Below are 12,910 nucleotides of genomic sequence, written 5' to 3' on the forward strand. Positions count from 1 at the left end.
CTGATATGTGCAATACATCCTTCATTGCTACTGTATAATCATGTAGCGGATGGCTTTAGCCATTTTAGGCTGCAATTTTGCATCATCGTCATCGACACTGGAGTCAGAATCCGTGTCGATATCTGTGTCAACAATTTTGGATAGTGGGCGCTTCTGAGACCCTGACTGCCTCTGCGCTGTAGGATCAGGCATGGGCTGAGACCCCGACTGTCCCAAGGCATCAGCTTTATCCAACCTTTTATGCAAGGAGTTTACATTATCATTTAACACAATCCAATCAGGTGTCGGCGGAGACACGTCATTCATCTGCACTTGCTCTGCCTCCACATATCCCTCCTCGTCAAACATGTCGACACACGCGTACCGACACACCACACACACAGGGGATGCTCTATATGAGGACAGGACCCCCACAAGGCCTTTTGGAGAGACAGAGAGAGAGTATGCCAGCACACACCCCAGCGCTATATGACCCAGGAATCACACAGTAACTTAGTGTTTACCCAGTTGCTGCTGTATATATGATTAATGCGCTAAATTTATGTGCCCCCCCTCTCTTTTTACCCTCTTTCTACCGTGAGTCTGCAGGGGAGAGCCTGGGGAGCTTTCTTTCAGCGGAGCTGTGGAGAGAAAATGGCGCTGGTGAGTGCTGAGGAAGAAGGCCCCGCCCCCTCAGCGGCAGGCTTCTGTCCCGCGATTTTGTGTAAAATTAATGGCGGGGGCTCATGCATATTACAGTGCCCAGCTGTATATATGCTGCTTTTGCCAGGAGGTAATAAATTGCTGCCCAGGGCGCCCCCCCCTGCGCCCTGCACCCTACAGTGACCGGAGTGTGTGGGTTAGTGTGGGAGCAATGGCGCACAGCTGCAGTGCTGTGCGCTACGTCATATCAAGGCAGGAGTCTTCTGCCGCCAATTTTGACGTCTTCTTGCTTCAACCCGCCGGCTTCTGTCTTCTGGCTCTGCGAGGGGGACGGCGGCGCGGCTCCGGGAACGGACGACCAAGGTTAGGTTCCTGTGTTCGATCCCTCTGGAGCTAATGGTGTCCAGTAGCCTAAGAAGCGCAACCTAGCCGCAGTTAGTAGGTTTGCTTCTCTCCCCTCAGTCCCACGTAGCAGAGAGTCTGTTGCCAGCAGAAGCTCTCTGAAAATAAAAAAACCTAACTAAAATACTTTCTTATTAGCAAGCTCAGGAGAGCTCACTAAAATGCACCCAGCTCTGTCCGGGCACAGATTCTAACTGAGGTCTGGAGGAGGGGCATAGAGGGAGGAGCCAGTGCACACCAGTAGTACTAAATCTTTCTTAGAGTGCCCAGTCTCCTGCGGATTCCGTCTATTCCCATGGTCCTTACGGAGTCCTCAGCATCCACTAGGACTTTAGAGAAAAGGAGTTGATTTCTCGCAATACTACAACTCAAGCTGAATTAGGCCCACAATCTGTAGTTACATTGTGCATCTGGTCGGGATCCTCATGTATACAATGTACATTACAGTTCTATACAGGTTGCATCTCCCATATCCAAAATGCTTGGGACCAGAGGTATTTTGGATATCTGATTTTTCCATATTTTGTATAGTTCATATACCTCAGAAAGCAAAGGTGTCACTATCTCAGTCGTGCTCTGTATTTCAGAATTTTACATATGGGAGACTATCCGTACTATGGTTTTCATATTTCATCTTTTTCATGCTGTTATTGTCAATTACCAATTATGTTAGATGAGGGCTGGTTTTTGGCACCGTTTTAGTTTTAAATTCTCTTGCCTGTTAAGGTGGGTACACACTAGGCGATGTGCTCGGTGAGGGACATCGCCTAGTGTTTTCCGTAACGACCCGCGGGGCCGCCCGACGGCTGGCACACTGTGCGATATCACTAATGATATTGCACAGTGACGTCATGCCGCGGCCGGCAAGAGCATGCAGCTTTGGACGCTAAGTACAAATAGAGCTGCATGTACGGCCGAGACCGATGGCCGTTAATGACCCGCGGGGCTGTGCATCGCTTGGCGCGGCATAAACACTGGGCGATATAGTAAACTATATCACTCAGGAGGGGGAAATGAGCGATATTGGGGGTCATTTTGACCCGATCGCACGCTGCAGTTTATTGCAGCGGTGCGATCGGGTCAGTTCTGCGCATGCGCCGGCGCTGCAGTGCGCCGGCGCATGCCAAACGGCCGAAAGGCCGTCGTTGCCTAGCAATCGCCTCTGCCTGATTGACAGGCAGAGGCGGTTACTGGGCGGGAGGGGGCCGGACAGCGACGTTAAGCCGCAGTTAAGGGGGCGCAGTCCGGCCAACGCAGGCGTGGCCGGACCGTTGGGGGGACGGGCCGCGGCGGCTGCGTGACGTAACATGCAGCTGCTGCGACCCGGACAGGAGCTTCGCTGGCCGTTAGGTACTCCTGAAATGCAAAAGCATCGCGTTGTGCGATACTTTTGCACTTCTGCGGGGGATGGGGGGGGGCTGCAGTGACATGCGGGGTGAACTAGCCCTGTGCTGGGCGTCCCCCCGCATGTTTGAGTGCCTAATCGTAGCTGTGCTAAATTTAGCACAGCTACAATCAACTCTGAATGACCCCCATAGTTCACTATGGGGGTAATTCAGAGTTGATCGCAGCAGCAGCAATTTGTTAGCAGTTGGGCAAAACCATGTGTACTGCAGGGGGGGCAGATATAAATTTGCAGAGAGAGTTAAATTTGGGTGGGTTATATTGTTTCTGTGGAGTAAATACTGGCTGCTTTATTTTTACACTGCAACTTAGATTTCAGTTTGAACACACCCCACCCAAATCTAATCTCTTTGCACATGCTATATCTGCCCCACCTGCAGTGCACATGGTTTTGCCCAACTGCTAACAAATTTGCTGCTGCGATCAACTCTGAATTAGGCCCTATATCGCTAAGTGTGTACCCATCTGTACACTTGTATGATTGTATTGCTCGAGAAATTGCATTGGAAGTCTGAAATGTTGCACCTATAAACCAATGGGTTCATACATGGTGCAGTTTGGAGTCTGCATGTGTGTGTGTATGTATATATGTGTATATATATATATATATGTATACACACACACACACACACACACACACACACACACACACACACACACACACACACGTAGCTTATTTACTAGTAGTTCTAAATGCAGATGTTTAGATTATGGTGTGTCATCAGATGCTTCAATTAGAATACTGCATGTAGCCTGCGGTGTGTTTGGTCAATGTTAAGGCGCATTCATACGGTGCAATGTAACCTTATGATTTTGACTATATAGTCAAAGTCGTAGGAAAGTTAGTGCAAATCGCACCATTTGTAGACAGCTTGCGATGCTGATGCATGCTCTCGTGGAGTCTGTATCGCAGGCAAGTCAATCTTGACTATATTGTGTACAATCTAGTACATAGTATAGTCAAAATTGTCACTTAGTCATAATCTCACATAGGGGGTAATTCTGAGTTGATCGCAGTAGGAACTTTGTTAGCAGTTGGGCAAAACCATGTGCACTGCAGGGGAGGCAGATATAACATGTGCAGAGAGAGTTAGATTTGGGTGTGGTGTGTTCAATCTGCAATCTAAATTGCAGTGTAAAAATAAAGCAGACAATAATATCAATAAAAGATCAGGCGCTACAAAAATCAATAAACCACACTAATAAAATATTGCAACCTATGTTATGTGCAATTAGCAGCTCTCATAAGGTATTCTGATATACCCAATAGAATAAACTAAAAACTGATATAATCCATATAATTAGACCATATAAGAGAGCGCATTAAATGAATGACAATTTATTCCAACTTTACAAAAAGGATATATAATATCCAAGCATAAATGAAAACAATTGTATCATATAATAAAAACCACAATGATAAGTCCTTGATGATTACCTATATAAACCACCAGAAATATATGTATAGACAACTGAGTCCCTACTGGAGCATGCTGATAATGTCCAAAGTTCCAACAAAGTGCAGATGTATATATATTTCAGCGTAACTCCTGCTGACAGGGGGACTTCAGAAATTGTGCATATTTATTAGCAATGATGAAACATAGTTCTCCTTGGTAGTAAATCACAATTTGTGTGACAATTAGTATCAGATTATCTGCCTAGAGGTGGAAGGACGTCGCCTCCCGGTCAGCGTTGTGCTACGACCCCCCCCGCCGCCAAGGTAGCGTTGCTCACCGTAGATGTAACTTGGCTGCCGTGTCCCCCTGCAGCGGGACGAAGCGGCAGTAACGGGAGCGGCGGTGACCGTTGATGCAGGTCTCTGGGAGGGAGGACGTGGCCGATGGCGGTGGTGATGTTTCAGCGTTGCAGCTGTCCAAATGCTGTGGATAATCACCAGGGTTATCAAGAATGTGGTTGAACCCTTAACGCGTTTCTCCGACGTCTATCCTGTCGGTTTCCTCAGAAGGTAACCTGATACTAATTGTCACACAAATTGTGATTTACTACCAAGGAGAACTATGTTTCATCATTGCTAATAAATATGCACAATTTCTGAAGCATGCTCCAGTAGGGACTCAATTGTCTATACATTTCTGGTGGTTTATATAGGTGATCATCAAGGACTTATCATTGTGGTTTTTATTATATGATACAATTGTTTTTATTTATGCTTGGATATTATATATCCTTTTTGTAAAGTTGGAATAAATTGTCATTCATTTAATGCGCTCTCTTATATGGTCTAATTATATGGATTATATTAGTTTTTAGTTTAAAAATAAAGCAGCCAGTATTTACCCTGCACAGAAACAAAATAACCCACCCAAATCTAACTCTCTCTACACATGTTATATCTGCCCCCCCTGCAGTGCACATGGTTTTGCCCAACTGCTAACAAAGTTCCTGCTGCGATCAACTCAGAATTACCCCCATAGTCAAAATCTCAAGTACAGATAGTCAATATCGGTGGTTCAGGGCTCCAGGTAGTTCAGGGGAAATCGCAAATCGGAGATAGTCAATGGGGTATATTCAATAAGTGTCGGAAGCTGCCGTCTTGCTTCCGACAGATTTAGGTCGGAAAGGGGTTCTGACCTGTTCAATGCCGGGCCATTTTTTCCGGCAAGTCGGTAATTCCTGATTTGTCGGAAACCACGTGGATTGTCGGATTAGCCGCGGATCCACGTGTTCCGTGGCCAAATCCGACAGGTTTTGGTCCCGGATCCGACAATGTCAATCCGACTTTATTTAAAGTCGGATTGACAGTGTCGGAAGCGGGGAGATGAGACAGGGGACTGAGAAGCGGGGACGGGACTATGTGTGGAGATGAGTGGGGATGGAGTGGTGTGGACGGCTGAGGAGCATGGAGCGGCGTGGATGGCTGAGGAGTGGGGAGCAGCATGGACGGCTGTGGGGAGCGGCGTGGATGGCTGAGGAGCGGGGAGCAGCGTGGACGACTGAGGAGCGGGGAGCAGCGTGGATGGCTGAGGAGCAGGGAGCGGCGTGGATGGCTGAGGAGCGGGGAGCAGCGTGGATGGCTGGGGAGCGGCATGGACGGCTGTGGACAGCTGAGGAGCAGTGAGCGGCGTGGATGGCTGAGGAGCAGGAAGTGGCTGTTGGGACGGAGCGGCATGGATGGGTGAGCAGCGGCTGTCGGGAGTGGCCAAATCCGACAGTCAGATTTGGCCAGCTCATTGAATACTGACCTGTTGGATCCTTTCCGTCGGAAAGAATCTGACAGGTATTGAATACACCCCAATAGCTCACTGTGTGTATGCACCTTAAGATATGCTTGGAAAGCTGTATGTCCAACTCAGCATAGGCCTAATTGTAAATTGCCTGGGTAAAGTTCTGAGCATTAATATGAATCGTTAACTTTAATCATACTTAAATGTGATTGCAGTGAAATGCAAAAAGCTCTTCAGCACTAACCGCCTCCTTGTGTTCCTCTTCTAGTTCTACATACAGCAGAGCAGGCCAAGTGTGGGCACCCGAAGGGGCTACTGCATTTAAATGCCTGATATCTGCCAGGTTTTGTGCAGCACTGCTTAGCAACATCTCAGACTGTGATGAAACCTTCAACTACTGGGAACCTGTGAGTATCTCAGTAAGATATGTCAGTGCTCTGCCCAACCGTTTGACTTCTGAAAATCTAAGAACCCTTAAGCACTTTCAGTGTACAGCCTATATTATTGTATTTATTAAGCACAATAATTACTCTTATAGTAAATTATGCTATATCTACGTATATATGATCTAATTGCAGAGAGTAAATATCAAGGTACAGCCAGACCAGGATGTCTAAATGTAGAATTTGGGATGAGTAATAATTTCTGTGGTTATGAGGAGGCTTATTAGATAATGTAGGTGATCATGCGTGATCTGTGAGTGGGAAAGTATTATTTAAGGAAACAGAAACTGAACAGCACGGATGGTGTAATGGTTAGTATTACTACCTCATAGCACTGAGGTCATGGGTTCAATTCCCACCATTGTCCTAACTGTGGAGTTTGTATATTTTCCTCAATGCTTGCGTGAGTTTCCTCCTGGTACTCCAAAATATACTAGTAGGTTAATTGGCTCGCAACAAAATTAACCCTAGTGTGAATGTGTGTGCGTGTGCATGTGGTAGGGAATATAGATTGTTAGCTCCACTGGGGCAGGGAGTGATGTGAATGGCCACATAGTTTCTGTAAAGCTCTGTGGAATATGTGTGCACTATATAAATAACTGATAATAAATGATCTTAAGGTGCATACACACTTGCTGAGAAAATGAACGCTGTCACTCATTTTCACCCTTCCTGAGCAACATCGTTCACTTTATTGGCAAATATGTATGCCGCAGCGCGATGCGCAGCCCCACGGCTCGTAATGACCCTCGCTGTCGGCCGTGCATGCAGCTCAATTTTGACTGTCGTCGAAGAGCTGCCTGCACGGCCCGGCCACGGTGTAAGGTCACTGAGCGATATGGTTGTCGTATCGCTCAGTGTATATGCACTGCCGCCAACTGCCCGGCCCGGACGGAGGAAACACTAGGCGACGTTGTTCATAGAGCACGTCGCCTAGTGTGTGCCCACCTTTAGTCTTTAGATTACCGTAAGGATAGTGTCTTCATTTTGTAAACAGATGAGTTTGTCCTCTGAGAGAGGCCAATTCAGGAGGTTAGAGAGAACGATTTGGAGGCAGAAGGACAATGTGTATATTTAATAGTGATTCTGAAATCGGCCACATTGATTGTGCCAGTGTCTTTGGATCAGAAATGAGAGCATCAGGCAGACAAATGGTCAAGATATCTTTGATGTCATCAATGAGGGATCCGGTCACATGACCGGCGGTCAGGATTCTGACGCCGAGATCCTGATCGTTAGCAATGCTGATGGTCGGCATGCCGACACACAGGTACTATTCCCACTCATGGGTGTCCATTCTGGCGTCGGTATGCTGACCTCCGGGATCCTGACCACCGGCAAAGCAATCCCAAGCCGTCAAAGGGCAACTATAGCTTATAGCAGTACAGAGAGAAGGGACTGAAAGTGAGGGTTGGTAAATACTACAAACAATGGGTGCACGTGAGGGTAGAACTGTTAGCATGAGGAAAGGGAGATCCCAGATCCATCTCCTTGTCTGTTTCCAGGCCATGAGGCCTGAATGTGTTTCTGTTACTATAGAAGGTTGTTTGAGAGAAAATGGTCATGAGGGAAGATTACTTTGTCCCAAGCAGTGCGTGCATTAGGGGCTTGCTTGAGAGTAGTGCAATGTATAAAACCTTTCTCTGACGTCCTAGTGGATGCTGGGAACTCCGTAAGGACCATGGGGAATAGCGGCTCCGCAGGAGTCTGGGCACATCTAAAGAAAGCTTTAGGACTACCTGGTGTGCACTGGCTCCTCCCCCTATGACCCTCCTCCAAGCCTCAGTTAGATCTTTGTGCCCGAACGAGAAGGGTGCACACTAGGGGCTCTCCTGAGCTCTTTGTGAAAGTTTTAGTTTAGGTTTATTATTTTCAGTGAGACCTGCTGGCAACAGGCTCACTGCATCGAGGGACTAAGGGGAGAAGAAGCGAACTCACCTGCGTGCAGAGTGGATTGGGCTTCTTGGCTACTGGACATTAGCTCCAGAGGGACGATCACAGGTCCAGCCTGGATGGGTCCCGGAGCCGCGCCGCCGGCCCCCTTACAGAGCCAGAAGAGCGAAGAGGTCCGGAAAATCGGCGGCAGAAGACGGTCCTGTCTTCAGATAAGGTAGCGCACAGCACCGCAGCTGTGCGCCATTGCTCTCAGCACACTTCACACTCCGGTCACTGAGGGTGCAGGGCGCTGGGGGGGCAGCGCCCTGAGACGCAATAAATCGATAAAAACCTTATATGGCTAAAATAAATGCATCACATATAGCTCCTGGGCTATATGGATGCATTTAACCCCTGCCAGAACATACAGAAAAACGGATGATAAGGCCGCCGAGAAGGGGGCGGAGCCTATCTCCTCAGCACACTGGCGCCATTTTCCCTCACAGCTCCGTTGGAGGGAAGCTCCCTGGCTCTCCCCTGCAGTCACTACACTACAGAAAGGGGTTAAAAAAGAGAGGGGGGCACTAATTAGGTGCAGTATAAATAATACAGCAGCTATAAAGGGGAAAACACTTATATAAGGTTATCCCTGTATATATATATATAGCGCTCTGGTGTGTGCTGGCAAACTCTCCCTCTGTCTCCCCAAAGGGCTAGTGGGGTCCTGTCCTCTATCAGAGCATTCCCTGTGTGTGTGCTGTGTGTCGGTACGTTTGTGTCGACATGTATGAGGAGAAAAATGATGTGGAGACGGAGCAGAGTGTCTGTAATAGTGATGTCACCCCCTAGGGGGTCGACACCTGAGTGGATGTACTGTTGAAAATTACGTGACAGTGTCAGCTCTGTATAAAAGACAGTGGTTGACATGAGACAGCCGGCTACTCAGCTTGTGCATGTCCAGACGTCTCATGGGCCGTCAGGGGCTCTAAAGCGCCCGTTACCTCAGATGGCAAATACAGACGCCGACACGGATACTGACTCCTGTGTCGACGGTGAAGAGACAAACCGTGTTTTCCAATAGGGCCACACGTTACATGATTGAGGCAAAGGAAAATGTTTACACATTTCTGATAATATGAGTACCACCAAAAAGGGGTATTATGTTGGTGAGGAAAAACTACTTGTAGTTTTCCTGAATCTGAGAAATAAAATGAGGTGTGTGATGATGCGTGGGTTTCCCCCCGATAACAATTGATGATTTCTAAAAAGTTATTGGCAGTATACCTTTTCCCGCCAGAGGTTAGGGTGCGTTGGGAAACACCCCCTAGGGGGGATAAGGCGCTCACACGCTTGTAAGAACAAGGGCTCTACCCTCTCCTGAGATGGCCGCCCTTAAGGATCCTGCTGATAGAAAGCAGGAGGGTATCCTAAAATGTATTTACACACATACTGGTGTTATACTGCGACCAGCAATCGCCTCAGCCTGGATGTGCAGTGCTGGGTTGGCGTGGTCGGATTCCCTGACTGGAAATATTGATATCCTAGATAAGGACAGTATATTATTGCCTATAGAGCAATTAAAAGATGCATTTCTATATATGCATGATGCACAGCGGAATATTTGCCGACTGGCATCAAGTATAAGTGCGTTGTCCAATTCTACCAGTAAAGTGGTCAGGTGATGCGGATTCCAAACGGCATTTGGAAGTATTGCCTTAAAAAAGGGGACATTTGGGGTCGGTCTTTCAGACATGGTGGCCACGGCAACAGCTGGAATATCCACGTTTGTACCCCAGGTCGCCTCTCAAAATAAGACGCCGTATTATCAGGCGCAGTCCTGTTTGGCAAGCGGACAAAAGGGTTCCTCTTTTCTGCTCGTGACAGAGGGAGAGGAAAATGGCTGCAGTGATCAGCCAGTTCCCAGGAACAGAAACCCTTTTCCGCCTCTGCCAAGCCCTCAGTATGACGCTAGGGCTTTACAAGCTCAGGCACGGTGGGGGCCCGTTCTCAATGAATTTCAGTGCGCAGTGGGCTCACTCGCAAGTAGACCCCTGGATCCTTCAGGTAATATTTCAGGGGTACAAATTGGAATTCGAGACGTATTCCCCTCGCCGTTTCCAAAAGTCTGTTTTACCGACGTCTCCCGCTGACAGGGAGGCAGTTTTTGAAGCCATTCACAAGCTGTATTCCCAGCAGGTGATAATTAAATACCCCTCCTGCAACAGGGAACGGGGTATTATTCCACACTATTGTGGTACCGAAGCCAGACGGCTCGGTGAGACCGATTTTAAAATCTAAAAGCTTTGAACACTTACATACAGAGGTTCAAATTCAAGATTGAGTCACTCAGAGCAGTGATTGCGAACCTGGAAGAAGGGGACTACATAATGTCTCGGGACATCAAGGATGCTTACCTTCATGTCAAAATTTACCCTTCTCACCAAGGGTATCTCAGGTTATGATACAGAACTGTCACTATCAGTTCAGACGCTGCCGTAGGGATGGTCCACGGCACCCCGGGTCTTTACTGAAGTAATGACCGAAATGATGATATTCCTTCGAAGGAAGGGAATTTTAGTTATCCTTTACTTGGACGATTCCCTGATAAGGGTAAGATCCAGGGAACAGTTGGAGATCGGTGTAGCACTATCTCAGGTAGTGTTGCGGCAGCACGATTGGATTCTCAATATTCCAAAATCGCGCAGCTGGTTCCGACGACTTGTCTTCGGTTCCTAGGGATGATCCTGGACACAGTCCAGAAAGAAGGTGTTTCTCCCGGAGGAGAAAGCCAGGGAGTTATCCGAGCTAGTCAGGAACCTCCTAAAACCGAACCAAGTCTCAGTGCATCAATGCACAAGGGTTCTGGGTAAAAATGGTGGCTTCCTACGAAGCAATCCCATTCGGCAGATTCCACGCAAGACTTTCCAGTGGAACCTACTGGACAAAAGGTCCGGGTCGCATCTTTAGATGCATCAGCGGATAACCCTGTCACCAAGGACAAGGGTATCCCTCCTGTGGTGGTTACAGAGTGCTCATCTTCTAGAGGGCCGCAGATTCGGCATTCAGGACTGGGTCCTGGTGACCACGGATGCCAGCCTGCGAGGCTGGGGAGCAGTCACACAGGGAAGGAATATCCAGGGCTTATGGTCAAGCCTGGAGACATCACTTCACATAAATATCCTGAAGCTAAGGGCCATTTACAATGCTCTAAGCTTAGCAAGACCTCTGCTTCAAGGTCAGCCGGTGTTGATCCAGTCGGACAACATTACGGCAGTCACCCACGTAAACAGACAGGGTGCCACAAGAAGCAGGAGGGCAATGGCAGAAGCTGCAAGAATTCTTCGCTGGGCGAAAAACCATGTGATAGCACTGTCAGCAGTTTTCATTCCGGGAGTGGACAACTGGGAAGCAGATTTCCTCAGCACGACCTCCACCCGGGAGAGTGGGGACTTCACCCAGAAGTCTTCCACATGATTATAAACCGTTGGGAAAAACTCGACAGGTATTGCGCCAGGTCAAGGGACCCTCAGGCAATAGCTGTAGATGCTCTGGTAACACCGTGGGTGTACCAATCAGTGTATGGGTTCCCTCCTCTGCCTCTCATACCCAAGGTACTGAGATTGATAAGATGGAGAGGAGTAAGCACTATATTCGTGGCTCCGGATTGGCCAAGAATGACTTGGTAACCGGAACTTCAAGAGATGCTCACGGTGGATCCGTGGCCTCTACCTCTAAGAAGGGACCTGCTCCAGCAAGGACCTTGTCTGTTCCAAGACTTACCGCGGCTGCGTTGACGGCATGGCGGTTGAACGCCGGATCCTGAAGGAAAAAGGCATTCCGGATGAAGTCATCCCTATCCTGATCAAAGCCAGGAAGGATGTAACCGCAAAACATTATCACCGCATTTGGCGAAAATATGTTGCGTGGTGCGAGGCCAGTAAGGCCCGACGGAGGAAATTCAACTGGATCGATTCCTACATTTCCTGCAAACAGGAGTATCTATGGGCCTGAAATTGGGGTCCATTAAGGTTCAAATTTCGGCTCTGTCAATTTTCTTCCAAAAAGAACTAGCTTCAGTCCCTGAAGTTCAGATGTTTGTTAAAGGGGTACTGTGTATACAGCCTCCTTTTGTGCCTTCAGTGGCACTTTGGGATCTCAAGGTAGTTTTTGGGTTCCAAAAGTCACATTGGTTTGACCCACTTAAATCTGTGGAGTTAAAATATCTCACAGGAAAAGTGGTCATGCTGTTGGCTCTGGCCTGGGCCAGGCGCGTGTCAGAATTGGCGTCTTTATCCTGAAAAAGCCCTTATCTGATTTTCCATTCGGACAGGGCGGAATTGAGGACTTGTCCTTCAGTTTCTCCCTAAGGTGGTTTCAGCGTTCACCTGAACCAAACCTATTGTGGTGCCTGCGGCTACTAGGGACTTGGAGGACTCCAAGTTGCTAGACGTTGTCAGGACCCGGAAAATATATGTTTCCAGGACGGCTGGAGTCAGGAAATCTGACTCGCTGTTTATCCTGTATGCACCCAACAAGCTGGGTGCTCCTGCTTCTAAGCAGACTATTGCTCGTTGGATTTGTAGTACAATTCAGCTTGCACATTCTGTGGCAGGCCTGCCACAGCCAAAAAATCTGTAAATGCCCACTCCACAAGGAAGGTGGGCTCATCTTGGGCAGCTGCCCGAGGGGTCTCGGCTTTACAACTTTGCCGAGCAGCTACTTGGTCAGGAGCAAATACGTTTGTAAAATTCTACAAGTTTGATACCCTGGCTGAGGAGGACCGGGAGTTCTCTCATTTGGTGCTGCAGAGTCATCCGCACTCTCCCGCCCGTTTGGGAGCTTTGGTATAATCCCCATGGTCCTTACGGAGTTCCCAGCATCCACTAGGACGTCAGAGAAAATAAGAATTTACTTACCGATAATTCTATTTCTCGTAGTCCGTAGTGGATGCTGGGC

The 12,910-nt window shown here is 48.1% G+C and overlaps 1 protein-coding gene across 6 annotated transcripts in view; it reads left to right on the forward strand.

The window, feature by feature from the left end:
- Positions 1–12,910, forward strand: part of ALG9 (ALG9 alpha-1,2-mannosyltransferase) — a 579,895-nt gene that overhangs the window by 13,766 nt on the left and 553,219 nt on the right. For all 6 annotated transcript variants that reach the window (XM_063943252.1, XM_063943251.1, XM_063943255.1 and 3 more), the window contains exon 2: positions 5,905–6,043. In XM_063943252.1, coding sequence (XP_063799322.1) covers positions 5,905–6,043 — 139 coding nt within the window. The remainder of the gene's footprint in view (positions 1–5,904; positions 6,044–12,910) is intronic.

The sequence above is a fragment of the Pseudophryne corroboree genome, chromosome 10 (assembly GCF_028390025.1).
Source record: "Pseudophryne corroboree isolate aPseCor3 chromosome 10, aPseCor3.hap2, whole genome shotgun sequence".
Lineage (NCBI taxonomy): Eukaryota > Metazoa > Chordata > Amphibia > Anura > Myobatrachidae > Pseudophryne > Pseudophryne corroboree.